Here is a 23008-nt window from a genome sequence, read left to right as displayed (position 1 = left end):
TGAATTTTCAGACATTTTTTCACATTTATACCGAATTTGAAGCACTAGTTTCCACAGTCAAACTAATTTAAATATTAAACTGTGACTACACAACTGAGCAACCCCACTCACCCATAAAACATAACTAATGTAACTAATAAAACTAATCTATTTGTGTGGAAAATGTTCTGAAGCCATTTTTAAAGTTTTGGGATTCCAGCAAACCACATTGAAAGCCATTATTATTATTATCCACAAATGGCAAAAACATGGAACAGTCACCATAAGAAAGACACGGAGCAAAAATGGCCTGCATGGCAGAGTTCCAAGACCAAAACCACTGCTGAACAAAAAAAAAAACAACCATTAAGGCTCACCACAATTTTGCCAGAAAACATCCTCATGATCCCCAAGACCTTTGGGAAATACTCTGTGGTCATTGTAGCACTGTACGATGTAGCATCATACCAAGTAAAATATGGTGGTGGTAGTGTGATGGTCTGGGGCTATTTTGCTGCTCCAGGACATGGAAAACTTGCAGAGATAAATTGAACCATGAATTCTTCTCTCAAAAATCCCAAAGTAGAATGTCTGGGCATACTGTAGCTCTGTAATCCTAAGCTAAAATCAACTTAGGTTCTGATCCAAAACGTAAGTCAACCTCTGAATGGCTGAAGAAAAACAAAATGAAGACTTTGGAGTGGCCTAGTCAAAGTCCTGACCTGAATCCTATTGGCACTTCATGCTGGAAAGACCTCCAATGTGGCTGAATGACAACAATTCTGCAAAGATGAGTGAGCCAAAATTCCTCCACAGCGCTGAAAGAGACTCACTGTAAGTTATCAGCAACGCTTGATTGCAGTTGTTGCTGCTAAGGGTAGTCTAACCAGTTTAGAGGGCACTTGTGGGTTTGGATTTTTTTCTCACTTAATACTTAGTACACCTCTGTTCTGTGTATATACATATTCAAGCACCCCCTCGAGAAAAAAAACACATTTATGTATAAAACATCTAATTTGTGGTGGTAACAATTCATAAATACGTAGTAAATTTACAGCCCTTGAACGCACCATACTTGTGTGCTGTGATGCGAAGGTTTGCGCGGCTACACAAGCACTAGCTTCCACAGTCATTCCGGCCTAGAAACTTGCAGTGACGTGAGCACAAGTTAATGTAAGATCAGAATTGGCAAGGAGTGTGGCTGATGTAGACGCAGCATGAAGAAATGTGTATTTAGCTATACTAAACTCTGAATAATTGAACATGTGTATTGAAAGGTTTAGAGACCCATAAGTCGGATATCAGTGTCATGTTGATTAAAACCATTGCTACTAGATTCATACCGCAACTCTTTTACAGTTGCAGTCTAAGCTAGTCTACAGTACAAGTGTAGTAGTACAGCGTCATCCAGTACAACTAAATAAACCCTTCCTAACTCACATTTTAAAACAGACAAACCCTCCACTGCAGTGGTGACCGTGGAATACATTTTAGCATGTCAGCACAGTTTCCATAACAACGTGTCGGCCACTGAATGGTGTTGTTGCCACTGTACTTGCTCTCTGAGGGATGGGTGGATCGCTTTTTGGGTGTGCGTGGGTGGTCGGTAGACGACGGGAAAGGCCTGCAATCTCTGAAGGTCAGCACTGAAAATATTGGTGGAAAGTGAAGAGATAATACTGACAGAGGGGGGGTGTTGGATAATTAGTGAGAAAGTTGGCAGCAAGCCTGATAAACAGTTGGAGAGAGAAGCCAAGGTGCTGGCACTTATAGCGCCTCATGTAAACCCACAGGTTTTTTATATGACATCTGTTCAGACCTGTTTACACTCTGCACTTAAAACTTTGTCACCCAGAGGAAGCAAGCATGCTCAGTCAGCAACTGCCTTTCATGGAGAAAGCGGGTGTAGTCAATATTGCAGCTGGCTGGTGTTGCTGCTGCTGCTGCGTCCTGCAAAAAAAAAAAAAAAAAAAAATATATATATATATATACATACACATATATACACACACATATATATATATATATATATATACACACACACACACACACAGCTTTATGCATTTTTTGTAATATTACACCATCAATATTAATATTGGTTCTTAATAAAAATCACTTCTCATTTCAATATTTAATCTTTATGCTACTAAAATGACATTATTTTTCCTCACATTGTGAGTTTAATCATATTGTGACGTTTTTTCCCCTCATTAGAATCAATTTTTCCAATTTTTTCTAATTCCAATCCATCCAATTTTCTCTATTTTTTTAAACTAATTTTACTTTAGTCTGTAGCTGTTTTTCCCATTTTTTTTCCATAACAACTTTTACACAACCTAATTTCCCCCCAAATACTTTGTCACTCATATTACGACTTAAAAAAAGAATCTTTAAATATTTCAACTTCTTACAACTAAAATATTATTTTTCCTTGTATTACATGAAGTCCTTTAAAATTACAACTTTTTCTTCTTAAAATAACTTTATACTCATAAAATGACAGCTGCATCAAATTATAGCTTTTCCATTTCTGATGTTGCCCTTTCAGTTTTCTTGTTAAATTCATTTTTTTTTTTAAATAAAAAAAAAAGCCCTCATGGGCACATTTTGGACATCCCTGATTTAAACTATAAATGTGTGTGAATTTGACCTACAAAACATCATACAGCAACACTGACCATTCAGGCAAATTGGCCAACATGTGGCCTACAGTGTAAACACAGTACAATGACTATGTAGACTATAACGACAATGTCACTGGTGCAGCATGTGGACTAAAAGGGAAAGAAAGAAGGTTCTCACCAATGCAGAGAGATGACAAGCCTCCACCCTTGGTAACCCATGGTAACGCCATCAGCTGCAGTGGGTGGAGCTCTGAGCCTGGCTCTGTCTGGATTGGTCAAGAACCGGTGTGCTGATGATGGGAGGAGGAGCCAGGAAGTGTGCAACGCCTATGAATCAATAACTATTTACATCTTTTAATATGCACTGTAATGTTGCTACACCTATTACTGTAGCATATGTAGTATTGCTTGCAAATCATTCTTAATAATGAGACTGAGAGCATGTTTAAGGTTTCTAAAACATGAGCATGGCTGGAAAAAACAGAATTGTAGAAATAATCAATGAAGTCAACAAAATTCCTTATCATAGGCTTTGACAGTGAGAGCATAACTTGGCAACATAAGCAGGTTTGTGAGGAGAAGATGGCCGCACTGCTGACTAGTCACCACTGGAGAGCAGTGCCTCCTCTTTATAGTAAGTGCTTATCTCCAAATTCCTGAGGAAAATGTAATTTAGTGGCTACTGTGGAAGTCATACCAACCCCTGAAATGTCAGCCTGGTGCAAAGACTGAACTCACGGAAACTCCCTACAAGTTATCCTGGAGCAGGCATGCATCCAAAACAACAGTTGTGGACCACGACAGCTGTCTAAGTGTGACACACAAGCACAAGGACCACACAACACAAAACTTGACAAGTTTTAGGAGTGGTCCTCTTGACTTCAATAAATCATTCATTCAAAAGCATGACATAATCATTCAGGTTATCTTTAATGACAAAAAGGTTTATCATTTGTTGAATGCAATAGGAAAAGAAAAAAATCAAGCAAATGCATGACAATAAGTACGATTAGGACCAATTATTAATTAACAAAACAGGCTTTACTTTGGAACAACGCGAATCCTGCTGCTCTGCGTGATCGCAATCACCTTTACACAAAAGGAGGAAAAGTCAAAACCAAATCAGCTTTCTGAAAGCCGCACATTTTAAACAGGAGCACAAATGTCTCATATAAGAATAGTAGAGTAGTCACATTTAAGGGGGGAGGGGTGAAAATCACCAAGCTATTAAGTTTTCTTCTTTTGGTTTGGTACAAATGGTAAGAATTGACCTGCTGGGTCATTGCTTCCAATTGTACTAAACTTCACAAAAGCTCACAATTTATCAACACTGCATTTCCATACATTATAGATTTGGCATTTTATACGTCTGCTCGGAGTATGAGTTATTGAAGAAAGATGTACAATGCTGCACATACACACATACACTCCTTTTGTTCGTCAACCTGACCGAACCGGGCATGGAACAATTAATTTAACTTATTTTTTCACGTCATGCAGACGAGCTCAATTGTGCTGTGAAACCGTACAACAGAACTTTTCTTCAGTGTGCTATACTGCTGAACATGTCAGTTCCGTGTCTGCAATCACACGTTACGTCGGTGATATCAATGAAAAGTCATAGGCTGTCTTACCTTGTGTCAATGGCGATGCAGGCCTTTTTTTTTTAGTGCGGAATTACCATTTTTTTTTGCATCCTGCAAAAGCATCACAAAGTCCACCAAAATTGAGGAACTGCAGACACAGACGCCTCCTACACAGGAAGCTAAACAGCTAGTCAACCAAAGTTGTGGTCGTTCACTCGCAAGGAAACACCTCCCCCTAGTGTTTTTGCAAAGAATTGCAAGTGTTCAAACCCCTGTCGAAGACCTAGTATGCACAAAATTGAGGACCGCTATGAAACTTCTGTCCAAACTGAAGTAGTCCTGCTAATTTAGCGAAAAATGACAACGGGAAGATTTAAATGCTCTTCCACTACATAGCAGAAGGTACAAAAAGAACCTGAATAGGTTATGGCACACTTGGTGGTGTGCAGTGTAAAATAACATTTGGAAAACCTTAACTAATTCTTCACATTCCAAATATTTCAGGATTTAAGTTAACTTAAAATCGCCACAAAAGGGAACCCAGTTTTCGATATGTTGCAGACAAACAAAGAGGGTCAAGTTGCACAAAAAAAAAAAAAAAAAAACATTAACATGCCGTCTGATCCTTTCTGGACCCCACAACACCGTCACCCAAGACCCGACCTTGAAATACTGTTGTTGCGCATGCAGCTTGCACGAGACTCGTCAACATTCCGACTGTACTTCTTCACATCTTTGTTTCATCTTGCTGTCACAGCATGACAAACACCGATTCCTCACGCTAAGGGATGCCCAGTCTACACTTAACAGTTCCAGCGGTAAAATACATTGAAGTAAGAAGCAAAGAAAGAGCAAACGGGCTGCTTTCATAAAGGCATCTTCGCTTTTAACTCGTGGTTTTCACAATCTGGGGTTAAAAGTGGACAGAAGAGTTTGGTTTCAATGCTGTGACCCTCAATTGAAAAAATGTACCTAAGAGGAGAAAGTAAAAGGCCTTATGAACTCTTTGAGAAGCTTTTACAAATGAGTGATAAGAGTGGAGGGAGTGTCTACTGTGAGGAAAGCCCATCAAGAAAAAAGTGTGGGGGGGGGTGATGATAAGTATTACCGAGAACATGTCATATCTCGGCAAAGAGGAGGAAAAGGAGGAGGCAGAGGCAAGCAGGATAGAGGGAGGAGAAACTTCTCCTTATGACAGCAATACTTTCTCTGGCTCCAGGCTACTTCTCAGGCACTTTTCTTCAGGTTCAGCTTCAGAAGGAGCTGGTGGGGGGCGTGGTCAACCTCTTGCCGATGTACACTCTGGTGAAACACAAGTCACAGTGACGGTAATGTGCATCGACACAGCCGTGAACGCCATTGTTTGCACCCGACATCCCATGAGAAGGATGCTTGAAACCAGAGTGGCATTATGTATGCGAGGAGTGGAGACTAGTCCGCCTCTAAGTCATCCTGTTGGGAGATCTCCATAAGAAAGAATAATAATAATATATTTATTAATAATAATATAGGGAAGGGCAGCGCCCCTTACTGGTGTTAGCGCTCATTTTTAAACAACTTGATTAATGGAAAAAAAACTGAATTAAGTTTAGTTTAGGGCGGCACAGCAGTCTAGTGGTTAGCGCGCAGACCTCGCAGCTAGGAGACCAGGGTTCAATTCCACCCTCGGCCATCTCTGTGTGGGGTTTGCATGTTCTCCCCGTGCATGCGTGGGTTTTCTCCGGGTACTCCGGTTTCCTCCCACATTCCAAAAACATGCTAGGTTAATTGGCAACTCCAAATTGTCCATAGGTATGAATGTGAGTGTGAATGGTTGTTTGTCTATATGTGCCCTGTGATTGGCTGGCGACCAGTCCAGGGTGTACCCCGCCTCTCTCACCCGAAGACAGCTGGGATAGGCTCCAGCACCCCCCGCGACCCTTGTGAGGAAAAGCGGTAGAAAATGAATGAATGAAAGTATAGTTTATATCCCATACTGAAAAGCATTTAGATCAGTGGTGTCCAAAGTGCAGCCTGGGGGCTATTTGTGGCCCACAGCGCTTTTTATTATGGGTTTGCAGCACATTCTAAAAATGTTATTTAACAAGAATATTAGCAAAAATGGAAACTGTGCAGAAATTTTACAAGAGTAAAGTCAAAATATTAAGAGAAAAATTATTGTAATATTATGAGAAAAATTACATGATTTTGTAGAAGTAAAAATAATTTTATGAAAATTTAATTTGGGATAATACACAGTAAATTTATGCAAATAACAAACTATTATTGAGATAGTCATAATTCCGAGAAGAAAATTTAAATGAAGAAAGTTGAAATAGTTGGGAACAAAAACAGCTGTCATTTGATGAAAATGAAGTGAAAATATTAAGAGGGAAAAAGTTGGATTCTGACAAAAAAATAGCAATTTTATGATGAAATAAATAATATATTAGTAGCACAGTGTTGAAATATTGAATAAAAATATTTTATCAAATTGACCAGTTCAGGGTGTACCCCGCCTCTTGCCCGAAGTCAGCTGGGATAGGCTCCAGCCTACCCCCGGAACCTTATGAGGATAAGTGGCATAGAAAATGGATGGATATTTTGTAATATTTAAGAAAAAAAAAATTTTTAAAGTTATTTTTGGAAAATTTGGTTGCGGAAAAAATTTCAATATTATGGGAATAAAGTCATAATACAAGAAGAAATTCACTAAGAGGAAATTTTAAAAAACTTGGATAAAAAAATCTAACAATCACAAAAATGGTGAAAAATCTAATCAAATTGGGCAGGAAATTGTACCTGCGAGTCTTCATTGTGGGTGGAATTCCCCATGCAAGGCAATGTGAGCTGAAGTGGTTTATTTAGCACGCTCTTCTACGCTAGCAGATATAATGCTAAAGTATAGTGTAAAGTAAAGTGTTGGATGGAGTTTCGTTAAGTTCCCACACGATGTCCTTCCACTGATGCTCAAGCTTGGCCAGGTCGCCCCAAAACACGGAGCGCACCTCACGGTGTTAAAGCAGGCAACAAAAGGTGCATTCAGGTACATCAGGCAATTATTACAATGCTCTTTTTTGTGGGAGGGTGTAAAACAGTTGATGGATGGCTACGTCAACCAGAGATCTTCTTACCCGAGTCCCAGGGCGAGGATGTGTGAAATCAGCAGCGATGGGATGAAGACTTTGAGGAACTCTGCAGAGAAGAAGCCTCCTTTTTTCATGGCACCCGTCTTCCTCATGCTGAGCGTCACGGAGCGTCGAGGGTGACAGAAATGAAACTCCCTGGGGGGGCGTGATTCAGAGTATATTTATTGTGCTTGCTGACACCTATATTGTATAAGTTGCTCTGGTATATGGTACATCAGCTAAAATGCAATCCTTGCATCTAAATTTAACCAAGAATAATAAACAAGTCTTTAAGTCCCACATATAATGTCAGACAGCTGGCTTTATATACTCCGTGTGTGTCACGCCAACTTTAGCCAGAATGACTAATTGCTTTCTGTGTACAAACAAGCAGGTGTGTGCGTGTGAGCCAAAGAGATAGATGTTTACACAGTCAAGACTTACTTAGGAGGAATGTTTTCCGGTCGACTAGACCAGTCGGCAACCCAATCTGCGTCCTTCATCAGGATGTCCATGTCCCTCTCCTTGTCCAAGACGTCCTCTCCTGTCTAATGACATAAACACAGCACGTCATCCAGCAGATCAGCCTGATATTCATTCGGTAACTGGTACAAACGCATATTTACAGAAGAAGAGAGGCAAAATGAGGTTGCACACTAAAGTAGGTGGCTGTTAGGTTGGTTTTAAATCAAATCAACTTTATTTGTAGAGCACTTTTCCTGCAAAGACATGCAATACAAAGTGCTTTACAGAATTAAAAACAATTACCACAATTAAAAAGAAAAACAATTACCCTTCCCTCCCACTCTCCATACTAGACACATACACACACACACAATCAAACACAGTATCAAGGATCAAGGAAACGCCACCTTTGGGGGCCGTCCACACTGGGAGGAGCAGCAGGCCGTGCCATCGGGGGACCAGCACCCGGGCCCCCCGACTCCGACAAACGGGCGGACCCCCACATCAAAGGGAGGAACCCCCAGCCGGCCGGGTCGAAGGGACCCAAGGATGGCACCCCCTCAGCAGTGTGGAGGACCCCCGCTGAGGAAACGCTGGAGTTAAAAGCTAAAAGACTAAGAGCACAAAATAGGACTAAAAAGATACAAATATAAGAAAAGTTTTAAAATATGAGTTAAAAGCCTGATTAAAAAGGTGTGTCTTTAATCTTTTTTTTTTTTTAAATATCAACAGTCTCCGCAGTCCTGGCAGGCTGTTCCACAGGTGGGGGGCCATAGTGGCTAAATGCTGCCTCACCGTGGGGTTTTGGTATTGTTAAAAGGCCAGTGCCGGAGGACCGCAGGGTCCGCGGGGGTTGATATGGTAACATTTAAAAACCAGTAAGATTCCATAAAAGCCATAAAAATGGCCACAAGGTGGCAGAAGTGCATCTGATAAGAGATCGGCGTGGATCTTTTGCATGTATTACACCATCCACAGCAGTATAGCGTGTACAAAGTTACGCATTGTAGGATCATTTTAACGCATGAATGCGTGCACACACACACACACACACACATACAGTTTTAGTTCTAAATATGAAAAATGTAAATAGTTCATGGTGTTATATTCGTAAATATATTGTCATTTTGATTAAAACAACCTTTTTTGTTGTTTATGTTGTGGTATAGTGACTGGGATTCAAAGAGTTAAGGTGAATAACCTCAATTACTGCATAAAAAATGCACCAAAAGCTATGATGAAACTTAAGAATGCAGTAGTTACCAAACTCATGCACACCTCAGCCTAGCCTGGGGGTTGAGCTTCTCATAGCGACACCAATAAAGAACCTTATCAGCGCCATTTAAGTTCTTACTTGACTGTCTCTCCTGCCAGTCACGTCCACGTCGAAGATGATCTGCCCTTCATCCTGGGGAGTGTGAGGCCGTGGAGGACTTAAGTGGGCAAAAACAACAAATATTCTCATTAGGGGGTTAGATTCCTGCAGAATTACAATTAGATAGGAGCTGGCTGCTCAAATATAATTAAAAATAGTTACAATATATCTGAAATAGAGCAATTACATAATGATTCAATACACTGAGTTAAATGCACAATGGGGACAGTGAGGAAGTTGTCTGCTGTTTTCTCTATTTGAGCGTTGCCTGTGCTGAAAAAGGTCAACATCATAAAGAAGTAACCTGCTAAAACTACAGTATACTAAACAATACACATGCTGTCCCTGAATGAAACAAATAAGGTGCATACACAACCCCACAAATTTGTGGATTTTGTGTAAAAAAAAAAATTTTTTTTAATTTTATTTTTTCTCCAAAAAATTGGTTATTTTCCACAGAAAACATCTGATTTGCCATAATGCACAAAAACATGATAATACATGTAAAATGTACAGCATATATGTATCAATGTTGGAAAGCCCACAAATTGTACATGTTTAGGCTTCACTATTTTAATGTTAAAATATACAATGGCCAATAAAAAATGAGGTAGAGTCCAAAAATGGCTCATGGGCCGCACTTTGGATATCTCTAGCCTAAAGCTAAAGTGAAATACTTCTGTGATAACAGCAGGTGGTCAGTAATGTGAAACATTGCACAGTGTAAACTACGAACAAAGCACCCAACTGTAGGTAACCATGGCAACTGTAGATATGGATCAGGACATTCAGGTTAGTCAACAACTGCCCAATCTTCTTGCCACAGGAAACTGTTTTTGATGCGTGTTATCCATTACAAATGGCAAGGCATTGAGCCCGGGGCTCTAAAACCAGTTTGTGGTGTATAAAAACAAAAACACTATTAAAAGGTCATCAAAAGGTTTGTCATATTTAAGAGGTTTATTGCAACGCTCACCTATCACAGGAGGAGTTGCTACGGCTCGACTCGTGCTGGGCATCCAACAGGATCCTTTCCATGTCGCCATTGTGGATCGAGGACGAGGATGGCACGTGCTCCAGCGCCCCCACCATGGCTTCCTCTTCCTCCACCTGGGGAAGGGGCAGCAGTCCTGCAGAGGGGCTAACTGTGGACGATGACTGGGGTGACCCTGCGGTGCCTCTGTTCATCTCCAACTCCACCCAAGACCCTGAGGGGAGAAACACTGATAAGATGCTCGGGCCTCGACGACACACTTCTTATGCGTACGCTACTTTGTGTTCACTTCGCCGATACTTGTGATAACACGACTACTGTGCAAATGTAAACGTGTGATGTACTTCAATGTGACTTTGTGAAACAAAATCAAAATAGGCTTGTTTGGTTGTAGAAACTGCTACAGCAGCGGCAGCATTGTGGTCGGGGGCTGCATGAGTGAATAAACCCAACTAGCCATGGCCTCCTGTCCTTTATTTACACTGAACTTCCACATCAGCTAGCATCCTGAAACCCTTGGTTACATTGGCATGAGACAGACGTCCTTTATTGTTTGACTTCCCGGATTCGGATAGTTTGGAGGAAGTCTCGACGTACCGTATGCGAGACAAGGTACTCCGTTATTCCTACACAGTCAATGTGTGAACATGAATCATGGAGGTACTGCAACATTTTTTGCACATCATTATTATGAAGTTAAGACAAACTTTTTAGCCGCTGCTTCTACTTTGTTGACATCTAAAGTGTGTCTTCCCATCTGCAAAGTGGGCATCGGAACTAGGAATTCAAATAAAAGTTGGACTGTTTCATTTCAGTGATATCATTTCTCTATTGTGATCCTTAGCCATCATTGACATTTAACTGATGCAGTCCTGTTTGTCACTATTGTTGTTGCTGCTGTTTTTGTCCCTCTCTCTAGTGTCAAACCTTCACCCCCACCCCAGTTTCTCTTCTTCTTTTCTGTGTTTCGTCTTGCTCCGGTTCGGCCGCTCCAAATGCGCATAACAAAAACATCAAATAACGGCAAATAAAATTTCATGGTACAGGGAAGTTGCAGCCAACACCTTTCCTGACACAGAGCAAATCTGTTTAGCATGTAAGGGCATTTAGATCAACAATCTATTGATCAACAATCAATAATCTGCCCCAATGGCTGGATGCGAAAAAAAAAAAAAAAGGAATTCAAATAAAAATATTTGACTGATTCATCCCGGTTCCCGTCAATGCTCAACCCTAGTTCTATCCAACTTTAACTTCCCTTGAAAAGATATAGTGGTTGCCAACACTTTTTTGGAGATACCACATATACATGATGGATATAAATACTCTAATACGTTTTGCATCAAATAAGACTTCTCTATTTGTCAAATAATGAAACAGGCTTGATACACAAAAACATGGGATTAGATATATATATATGACCTTATTTACGATAGCCTTAAAATGATGTTTACATGGCAGTATATCATTTCAAGTACTGCTTAATATCAGCTTATAGAAGCACATGTAAACATGGACAGTTTTTATTATACTTAGGACCATTGGGAACTGACACACAATCTAGCAGTGTCGCTTGAAGCCCAAAAGAAAAACGAAGGGACTGTGACGACAGAGTGTAAATCAAAGGCTGCTGAGCACAGCACTATTTCCTACTGTGTGATGACAAAGCAGCAAATGCCTTCTTGTGGATTCTTGTGGACCTTGAATGCGATATACGACGCCTCCTCTCTACATGGGCGGCCACTGAGCGCACATTAGCGCAGTGTTACAAATATAGAGGTGAAGGTATGAATCGCAAGAATGGCAAAAAAACATTCTCTAATATCACTGTGTCACTGAAGGACACGTTGTAGACCTAAGACAGAAGGAGGGAGAGGGGAGGGGGGCATGAAACCATAAAAGAACATACACAGTATGTTCAGGTTGTCAATTGGACAGACACAAGTGGAGTTCTACCCACTGACCCAAAATGTCATCCCTCCCTCCCCTTAGATGGACGGCCCAGACTCAGCACTCACTCTCATCCTGTGGATTACAGAGCAGACTACGAGCAAAGCTGCATTCGGCAGCGCATTGTCCCTGCTTTGTGGTCTGGAACCACGTTGCTATGGTACCGATGCTTACGAACCTTCTAGCATTCAGGCCTGTTATGAGCTGTCGAGTGGATTAAAAGACAACAGGCATGAAGTGATCTTTTTTGACTGAATGACGCTGAGGATCCGGCACAGCAGGAGGGGTGAAGGATCCTATGTGAAGACCTTATGGATTAGATAAGAATGTTTATGACCTAGTGTGAGCCCTCCAGGAAATCCAAATATAGCCTGACGTCTCAGATAACACGCACGTCCACACTTGATGACCAATCTCGCTGATAACCTGACGGACATAATGTCTGTGCAGATGTGTCTCAATAAGTACTCAGACAGTCCAAGAGGTCTTGTGTTGCGTAAGGACACAGTCCTTTCTTCATCTTCAATTCTTCAATCAAAAAACAAGGCACAGTACATTCACGTCCGCAATAAACAACAGTAAATAAACAAGTTAATTAACTAACAATGCACAGAATATTGACACGGCCCAAATAATCATTATTTGATCCATGTCAACACTTTATTAGACCTTTTCAGTTCTAAAATCAAATCAAGTGTTGCCAATTTATTTATTTGAACCTGATGCCACTCACCATCCAAACCCTATGCCACAGTAGCTGAAAATAGAATGCACAGTCATGCCTCTCCATAGCGATGGAGAAACAAATCACACAATGCTGCTGCCTTTGGACACAGTGTGAGATACTCATTAAACATGAAAAGTCAAACTTGACGATATTCAAGTCTTTCAAGTCCTACATGAGATTACGTTTATGTCGTTGTAGCAAACAAGAGAGGTGGGTGTCGACATTATCGATACTAGACCTCAGGCAGAAGAGACTTTTGGGGCAAAAAGTAAAAAAAAAATTTAATGACAGTCAATAGTAGTTTTTGCTTTTACAGTATCAGCGTTATTTTACTCTTGCTAAACAACTGAATGTAATAAAAGGGAATACATGTATTATATTGAGGATATTGTTTATCGTCTTAATAGTCAGAACTGTTCACAAATTAAGTGTTGATATTTTTCGTTTACGTAACTTCTTTGTCCTATGATTGAGCAACAAATGAGCAATGAAATTCATAAAATCATTCAATTATCTTAAATAAGGTCGAACTAAAATGTATTGGATCGATACAAAAAAAATGAGTATCACCCTCCATTAGCTTACGTAGCTTACGTACATAAAGACCAATCGTAAAGTAAAAGCAGAATTAATATTAGTATATAAACAGTCTCGTGAAAATATAAAAACTATAAAAGTCAAGCAGCAAAAACAACCTGTTTTAAGGAATGGCTAACGTAAATCTTCATCGAAATATTGTCAAATCTAATGCCCTCCATTTTTTTAAACAATTTCTGGCGTCTTGTTGACATAACTTAAACCCACCTCCAGACCACAGCATCACTCGCTGATTTGTCCACAAGCATGTCAGTCAAGAGGCTCTAAATCACCATTGGCCACAGCACGCTGTCAATACACAAACGGAACATGGCGCCGTCGACTCCACCCCTTTAAAAATGTAGCTTCGCGGCGAAAAAATAACACTAAACTAGTCTTAATAATGTGAAACACACTTCACATCGCGTAAGTGTGCGGTCTCGCTGCACTCATGGAACACACTGGTCAAACATCTGAAAATGGAGCTGACTACTTACCGTTGAGCCCGGAGTCTTGGTTGTTGTGTGTAGCAGTGTCACTAGCGTCGGACATGGTTGGTAACTAAGGTGGGTTGCATACAAAAAGCTCGTCAGTGCAAAAAGTGTGCTACTTTCTCTTCATACATTCAGACAAACGTTCCGCCACAAGTATATAGCCTAGCTGACTGCCGCTTTTATAACACGGGGGCGCTTTGTTTTTACTCGATAGCTGTTGAGGAGGTAGCAGCTGTGAGGCACCCCAGATCCTCCTGGAACTGGTTGATGACGTAGCGCAACGAAACATAGGGTTGGGAGGGGTTATATAAATATATCTTCTTTAAACACCGCTGTAAAAAAAAAACAAATAAACAAAAACTGTCTAAATAACGGTTTCCTTGATTACATTAAATTACAATAACGTGTCTATGTGCTCCCGGCCGATGCCCATATCAGTCGACGTGCTTGTCCTCACGTACACCCAGAAAGGAATCGTTTCAAAAACACAAGGGTGTTCAAAGTGCGTAATCTTCGAATATTTAGCACAGGTGCAGCTCAGGGCCCATTTGCTGTCCTTTAATGTGGGAAATGAAATTAAAGAAAATCAAAACGGTAAAAACAGGGCAACAAGTCTCAATTTAATGTTGATATCGATGACTAAGACCTACATTGGATTGAAATGTTTGGACACTCCTGCAGTAAAGGTTCATTTGCACTGTTACATAACAACTGCTGATGATCATGCTGTAGGTAGTGGATGAGTACTTGAGGAGTTCCAGCCTTGTAATGTGCAATCATGAGCAGAGTCAACACACCTACTCAAGAGGTGCCTCATAAAAACCAACCAATCACAATGCAACAAAAAAGTAGTTCCTTTATTATAGTCACTGTCATAGATTAAAATTGAACTGTAGTTTGCACATTGATAGAGGCTTCAGATATAGACTGACTGGTCCAAGTTTGTTAAGTGTGGAGACAATACGATTCAACTATCTTGCAGGCAGTTGCACCTGCACACAACAGTAGCAGTTTTTGCATCTGAATAATCGATTGCCTAATGCCTCAAATTAAACAGTTGGTTTATGTCCGTTCTAAACCTTTGCCGAACACATAGATGCAAGTGTTTTAATTGAAGCCAGACCAGTATCAGTGCTCCAGAGTGGTCAGACACTATGGGAAGACAACAGTACTGTACTAAATTAAGATCATCCAAAAAGAAAAGGATGTTAAGGTCCAAGTTGAGCACTTAAAATTAGGACGGAAAACATCTGGAGATATGATTACTTTTTAATATAAACCATTGTGATGTTTGAAAAAGACTGACTGGAAAGTTGGTGAACACGAAACACAGAGCAAATTAAAACAAAAACCATTTTGGAATTATTGGCCATCCAAAATCAAACCGGAATTACAGTGTAATTACAGTGTGTGTGTGTGGGGGGGGCATCTGTGAGCATACCTTTGTGATGAGCGAGTATGCATGTGTTTAATGACGATATGCAAGGAGATCCAAATAATACTATTACTGCATGACAGATTACTTCATAAAAGGGCAAATAGACACAAACAATAACAACAAAAAAGACGAGACTGGCTTTGTTTTTTTTCTTAGAAAAAAAATAAACACTACTATGGCACAGGACAATGGGGGGCATACTAATAAGTTTCCATAGAGCCATTGGGGAAGTTTATAAAAAAATAAATCTGTATTGTAATTTAGGATATTAATTACGTATACCCACATTGCCCCAGAAGCGATGTGTGGGGTGTCCCAAAATAATAAACAAAAAAAAAACACAAAGAAAAACAAATTGGCACGTCACTGACACAACAAGGCAGGTATCACTGTCACAGACAGGTTGATGATGGGCAAGAGCGAGGCTTCCTCTGTCTCCATGTGGAACAAAGGCCGGTCACGCAGTAGTGACAAACAGGGGATGCTGGTTGTCAGCGTTACCATGACTCACCCTGGCTGAGGCCGCGAGGCGGCAGGTGGTGCATCACAACGTCACCCACACCAGATCTCTCACACAAGCTCACCCTAAAGTTGTTAATTGACTTTATCCTGGAATATGTAGAGGTTGTTGGTCGTCGCCACCGCGATGATGTTGTCCTGGGGATGCCAGGCGGTGTGAAGGATCTTCTTGTTGAAGTCCAAACTGTCTACGCTGATCTCATCTTTCTTGCGCTTGCCACCTACGCACACTTTGCGAGGTTTAAGGACCTGCATGGGCTTGATGTTTTCACGGGAAGCCTCCAAAGTGACGTCGCGCCTCTGGCCCCGGTCAAACATCCGGAAGAAATTGTTGTATGAGCCAGTCATCACCACGCTGGCAGAATGTAGAAGACGAGACCATTAAATATGATGTAACTATGACCTATGCATGTCGGAAAACATTTCAATACAAGCAGAATCATCAAAACTAGCATCAGTGAAAATAATTAAAACGTCATTACGGCTTGCATCAGTTTTTTTTTTTTTTTAAATCAAATAAAAAGAGGCGTGTCATTTTATCACCTGTCATTGCCGTTCCAGCAACATTCAAACTTGTCAAAGATGCAGTCGTTCTCGTACAGCGAGCACAGCTTGCTCCTCAGGTGCTCGTGAACCTGGATGGAAAAGGAAGAGCTGTTTAGAGACCGTTTACTCATCCATAGTATGTTCGATTCCTAATTAAATGTAGTTCAGAACATGTGCAGGTTTGACACAATGAAGCAAACTACTGTAGTGTCTGAAAGTAACACAACAGTCATGTTTGAGGTGCCCCCCAGTGGCCATGATTTTAAACTACAATGACTATTGTCATTGGGGAACGTCTGCAGCATTTTCTAATTGCTGTTGATAACCATTCCCTAACCATTCACAAATCAAAAATGATAATGGACTATAAAAAAACAATACTAACCAAGTCATCGGATACTAGTTGTTTACAGGCAATGTACACTGTAGCAAAGCTAAAAAATCTCACCTGATAGGTCTCCACTGGTCTGTTCTCCATGTTCAAGTCCCAAATCTTTACGGACAAATAGTCCCTGGTCATCATGTAGCGTCCATTGTGGCTAAATTTAACATCTGAGATAGAAGATATAATCTCAGAGAAGAAAGAGCGATTACTTGGATCTTCTGGCTCTTCAAACACTGGTCAAGAGAAAGGATAGAAACAGAATGAAGAACAATTCCTCATGACACTTTCAATGAAATCAGACAACAACGACCTAATTGGATCAAGTTGTAAAACATGTTTACAGAGAGCTATTTGGGTGGCGTTACTCACGTTTGGAGTGCTTGTCACACAGCGCAGAGACCCTCATGTCACACAGACGGATGGTTCCTTTGCTACTGCTGTAGACAAAGGTGTTACACTGATGAGGATGGAACTCTGCTGCTGTGATCACCTCTGTGAGCTCCTCCATGTTGGCTGGTTTAATGTCAACAATATCTGATAGCGCTGAATTAAAGGGGAATACTTTCCACAGGTGCACTTGTCCAGTAATTGTGTACACCATACACATCAAATCACTCAAAGTACCAAACAATTGTAAAACAATCTCAAATCTCACTTAAAAAAAAAAAGATACAACACAACCCGACAAGTAATGCAACAATTTTTGCAGAAAAGGATACTGAAGCTGCGGTCTGTGATCTCAAGGTGCCAGAGGTTAATGCGGAGGTCGTCTGCAGACAAGTATGTCTCGTTGTCACTGTTGACTGAAATTGAGTTGATGTGGTACGTGTGAGCATTTGCAAACACCCTGCGTGGGCTGGCTTCCACCATGAGGTCCATCGGTATCAGAACTGGCACCTGAGATATGAACAAGAGTTATATTATATTTCCATAGCACTGCAGCTCCTATATGCTGCATGTAGCCATGCAGCCATGTTGATTTGCAATATTTGCCGCCATCAATAATACATTTTAAACAGCTATTCAATTGGGTTTCATCATCAGTGTATGTAACTGTTGTGCGGTTGCATTACGATGTCGTTGTGCTCTCACGGCGTGTACGATTCATGAACTGACCCGTAGTGAGGTGATAGAATTAGGATCCTTGTAGCGTCCGTCTTCCTCTTTCAAATTATAGCCCTCTGGTCTCCTGTCTCGTTCACTGATTTTCCACAGTTTTATAGTTTTATCTGTAAAAGACAATACATGATGAACATATTCAAAAGAATTTGTTTGCAAATTTGCCATTTGTTTCATGCTGTAATTGAGGAAGACTATATTCAGAATCATTACAAAACCTAATCTAATTTACATAATTTGCCATGGCACATGTGCGTGTTATTTTTATAGAAGCTGTTTTGTAGCAGGACCTGCTGCTCAATGTGAAGACCATAGTTACTTAGTGTTAAGAAGTAGACTTAGGATGCAATTAATTGTATGGAGTTGTGACAATAAGCTGACAGTCCCATGGCAATAAATTATATATTTTTAAAGATGTAGTAGCATTTCAGTGTTAAACACATTTGTTTCCTTCTTTGCAACTTGCCCACGTTATGGCGACTTTTTAGTGATGCTCAATGGAAAAACTTTTCCAAACAAAAACAAACCTTAATTGAGTACACCTCAAACTGCATCATATATGACTATTGCAGCAATGCTTTTCCACGTTGCTCCTGAAGCTTACCATTGGTGGACAACAGGAACTGAGCAGCATTCTTTTGAGGGAGCCAACGGATCTTATTGATCTTCTCTTCTATCTCCAAACTCTTCAAGTAGTCAAACTCAGGCTCGTGACTCTGGAAAGTGCTATAAACGTTGTACTCGCTGCGGAACTGAGGCAGGCTCTTATTCTGTCAAAACAACCACAAACCACAAAGACATTTAGATAAGACGGGAACAAGTGTGGCCAAGGGAAAATTTAATGTAGGTAATTAGTAGGTGTGTCACCAGATTAAAACATGAAAGCAATTTCTTGTTCAGAAAAAAAAATAACTCACGATTACCAAATAAGTTAATCACACAATAAATGAAAATAAACTCGATAATTGTGTCTGTTTTCCTTGTCCGTCATCCCCAAACATGCAGAAAGAGGGTTCACTCTGCATTCATTGGTATAACACTGAAATGCTTCATATAACAACGGCAAACAAAGAGAAACCTCTTGTCAATCCTTGTGTCCCTGGCTGGGCGACTACCAACACACACATACAGCAGAGGAGCAGAGCGTCATGACGTATGATGTCATCAGTATGAATATGGACAAATATGCTGAATTTATGTGAAAGTGGGAGCAACAAACTTGCCCACTTCAAACATATCCACCTGACCCAAAGGGGGGGACTACACCTCATCCCGACACTCAAGACTCACTGACACGTTTGGTCGGCAGAGTAAATACAAACCAGCATTTCCAGAAATGCTGCAAACATTACAGTACAAATTGCCTGTGAGAAAATACATTCACAAATGGCAATACCACAACTTGTGAAATATGACATATTAAAGACAATATTCATTCATTCATTCATTCATTCATTTTCTACCGCTTATCCTCACAAGGGTTGCGAGGGTATGCTGGAGCCTATCTCAGCTGGGTACACCCTGGACTGGTCGCCAGCTAATCACAGGGCACATATAGACAAACAACCATTCACACTCACATTCATACCTATGGACAATTTGGAGTCGCCAATTAACCTAGCATGTTTTTGGAATGTGGGAGGAAACCGGAGTACCCAGAGAAAACCCACGCATGCACGGGGAGAACATGCAAACTCCACACAGAGATGGCCGAGGTTGGGATTGAACCCGGGTCTCCTAGCTGTGAGGTCTGCGCGCTAACCACTCGTCCGCCGTGCAGCCCTAAAGACGATATTGCATTATTATAATATATACAGTAATTATATATTAATATATCATCCATTTTCCGCTCATCCTCATTAGGGTCACAGGGGTATGCTGGAACCTATCCCAGCTGACGTCGGGCGAGAGGCGGGGTACACCCTCTAAATCTTGTTTGACCCAATCTCGTGCATTGCCTTGGGAGTTGGGTGTCTCGTGACACCCTTACAATGAGTGGCAAAGAATGTCACCAAAATTGCTGCAAAACATTGTAAAAAAAAAAAAATCCTAAAGTCGCACCTCTATTTCCTGTTGGAATATGACCACACGCCCACCCTTGTCACCCGTAGCCAGCAGCTCGCCTGTGTGGTTAAATTCAACCGTGGAGATGATGTCGGCTGAAAATAAAAAGCACAAAAGAACATACCGTGAATCATTTCCTGCTATCCTGCAGTAATTGAACATTTGGTCATGGCTGTGTTGTGGAGGGAACAATTCTTTCAATTGAAAACAGTTAACCTCAGCATGTGCAAGTGGATGTGGCAACGTTGTACAGGATACAGTGGCTAAAAAGAGAAATGCGAGCGCTTCATGTGTGGACATCATTATGAGCTACAAACATAACATAGAAAGCAGACTGAATAAGAGTAACCTAGTTTTCACGCACATTGTTACTTAACCCTTTCCTGACCATTGAACCAGAAAGGCTGGCCTACAGAGGATTGTAGGGAGACATCTTTGTGAACGCGTGATTGCCTGAGGTGTTGGGCAGGAGGCAGAGTGGAGGACAGAAGAATGTATAGTGTACTATGTTTCAGTGTATACCCTCACATCCCTGCCAAACATAAATACATTGGCATAAAATGTACCAAAACAAGACAAATACCATTTTTCCTCAACAGCAAAAAGGACCCAGCATTTAAAGAGAGACAAATGAATGTTTTTCAATATTTTCACAAATAAGTAATGCAAGTTAACTGATATACTACTAATGTGATACTGAAGTGGTAAAGGTGTCTAACACAGGGCGGTATCACGGTACCATGGTGAAAGTAAATAATATTCTGCCATGCTGCGAAGATTATGGTATGAATATCAAAAGGACCCAATTGACATTGCTACATTTATTGGCAGCAGCCCACCACAAATACATTTGGACCGCCATAAACAGATTTTGACGCTCGCCATCATAAACACAAACTGTTTGTGTTTATAACACACCTCATACGCACCTGGTCTGCCAGAGAATAAGAAGATGTAGCAGGAGGGATCAGGAGTTAATCAGCAATTAATCAGACTGTTCTACATGCTGACCGACAAATTTAGTAAGGAGACTTTTGGAGACTAAAATGGAGATGTCTCCTGAGATTTAACTGAACTGGTTTAGAGTGATTTAAAAGTGCATCGATGGGGGGAAAAAAAAAGACAAAAACTGAAATGAAAGCACTTATCACTCTTCTCAATCAAAAGCGTGTACTGCTCAAAGCACTCAGTGGCAGCTCCGTCTTGTTTGTGACATTATTTCTCTCTCCTACAGTCTCCATTACAATGACTTAGCAAATGACGCAAATTATATGATGATGTAATACAGCGACCCACCACCACAAATATATTACAGTACTGTGGGAAACACAGCTATTGTTAGTTTCTTTGACTAGTCGGGACCCAAAGAAAGACAAGTGCATGGCTACATGATGCTATCACTAACCGATTGAAACTTCGACACAGAAAGCTTTACACGAATGCTCGTACCTTCAGCCACATCGTCGTCAATGGCTCCTTTCACTTGAGAGAAACACCACTGCATGTCACCTCCACCTCCTGCAGATGTAGAAATAAACACTGAAATGAATAAAGTAGACCATAGAGTAATAATGCTATACATGTATGGATACCTTTTGTATTTAAATTGTCTTAGCGACTTAACTTAGCTGTCCTGGCTGATGCCTGTCCTATAAACTCCCATTACCGCACCTCTAAGTGCATAATTACACATCAAAGCAAAGCACCTACTGCTGAAACATCTTCCTTTCTGGTATGTTTACCAGGTGATAAAATGAATGAATTATAAAATAACAAGTCTGTCATTTATGAGTCATCACTTGCCACATTCACATATTCTAAAAGGAATCGTGACTCAAAAAGCTGCAGGGGTGATTTATAACCAGAAAAGGACAACATAGATCTTTGCAATAGACTTGGGCTACATAGATAGTATCTGTAAGGTATTCGGATTTGATCAGTCATCATCCTCTTCAACTCGGGGTGAAGCAATGCATCTGTTCATGGAGCCGTCTCATTCCCCCGCCCAAAATGAACAGATACATTGCAGCGTTCATGGTATATTTATGACAAACAAATCGTCATTTTCGTCACATTTAGTCAAAACGGTCACAGCGCAAATCACTGATATTAATACCAAATTTGCACTGAACAACTGATGTTAACAGCTGAAGAGTGCATAGTGCAAATTTGTGGCTGCATAAGTCATAAACGATAGTATAGTCCGGTTTATTATTCAGCCATTCAAATGGTAAACTGCTAAGAATGCCCCTGGATTTAATAGCTAGCTCTGCAACGTTGATAGCATGTGGGCAATGTCAAAGTTTGAGCTAACGTTAGCCTGGCTTACCAACAAGGCAAGACATATACGGCATGTGGAACTTTTACATCGAATATGGCTTTTTCAGTCGATTTGCCACATAAACACGAATAATTAGTTCACAAGTGTCATGCGTATGTTACCTTGAATATACATTATCGAGTTAGCTTGCAAGACGGATCCTAGGCGGGTAATCATGCTACACAACCTCGTTCATTTGCTAGCAGCAGCTGGCTAGCTAGCTAGCTAGCTAGTTAGCTTTAGTAAACGAAGATGCGTGATGACACCGGAGTTTGCTGACCAGCTAACGTTAGCATTAGCACGGGCTAAGTTTTGTTAGCCTACTACCGTTACCTAAACTGTCAACAGGGCGTAAGCACAATGGTGCAAGCACCCCGGGCACATTAGCAGTGTTTATGTGTGTAGTGACTGAAGTCAATTACCTGCCATGACGAGACAGAGTGGGGCTTGCCTCGCTCAAACGCGATCCTTCCTCCCACTCCCACGCGTTGGTTCGTGGGAAGTGAACTTTCACTTGTGATGAATCCCCGCTGACACCGGCAACTCAAACCTCAATGTCGGTCGTTAAATGAACCGTGACACGGATTGCATAAACAATCTCCTCCTCCGCTCCTCGCCGTGTTCTTCCGTCCTCTATAGTTGTCCAGCCGGCGGCTACTTGGCATCCCACAAGACACTTGTCCTCCACCCGCCACAGCCTCCTAAATGCTTTCTTACCATGCGCGCGCACAGCGCGAGGC

At 41.0% G+C, this 23008-nt stretch overlaps 2 protein-coding genes across 2 annotated transcripts; both read right to left on the bottom strand.

The window, feature by feature from the left end:
* Positions 1–3514: 3514 nt before the first annotated feature.
* On the bottom strand, positions 3515–14164 carry bnip3lb (BCL2 interacting protein 3 like b). Its single transcript, XM_058048567.2, has 6 exons — positions 13881–14164; positions 10113–10344; positions 9116–9194; positions 7741–7844; positions 7303–7452; positions 3515–5491 (listed from the first exon to the last, which is right to left on the bottom strand). The coding sequence occupies exons 1-6, from the start codon at positions 13933–13935 to the stop codon at positions 5443–5445; spliced, it is 669 nt and encodes a 222-aa protein (XP_057904550.2). The 5' UTR covers positions 13936–14164; the 3' UTR covers positions 3515–5442.
* Positions 14165–15293: 1129 nt separating this feature from the next.
* Positions 15294–22544, bottom strand: ppp2r2ab (protein phosphatase 2, regulatory subunit B, alpha b). The gene is made up of 10 exons (XM_058048475.2): positions 22391–22544; positions 21398–21466; positions 19946–20043; positions 18489–18654; positions 17882–17994; positions 17485–17662; positions 17135–17299; positions 16829–16998; positions 16378–16469; positions 15294–16189 (listed from the first exon to the last, which is right to left on the bottom strand). Exons 1-10 carry the CDS (start codon positions 22443–22445, stop codon positions 15910–15912), a joined length of 1386 nt encoding a protein of 461 aa, XP_057904458.1. The 5' UTR covers positions 22446–22544; the 3' UTR covers positions 15294–15909.
* Between the last annotated feature and the right edge of the window lie 464 nt (positions 22545–23008).

Source organism: Doryrhamphus excisus, linkage group LG10 (genome assembly GCF_037039965.1).
Source record: "Doryrhamphus excisus strain RoL-2023G ecotype Guam linkage group LG10, RoL_Dexc_Guam_v1.1, whole genome shotgun sequence".
Taxonomy (NCBI): domain Eukaryota; kingdom Metazoa; phylum Chordata; class Actinopteri; order Syngnathiformes; family Syngnathidae; genus Doryrhamphus; species Doryrhamphus excisus.
Note: the sequence above shows the minus strand (reverse complement) of the source record. Positions and strands in the feature narration are given on the sequence as shown.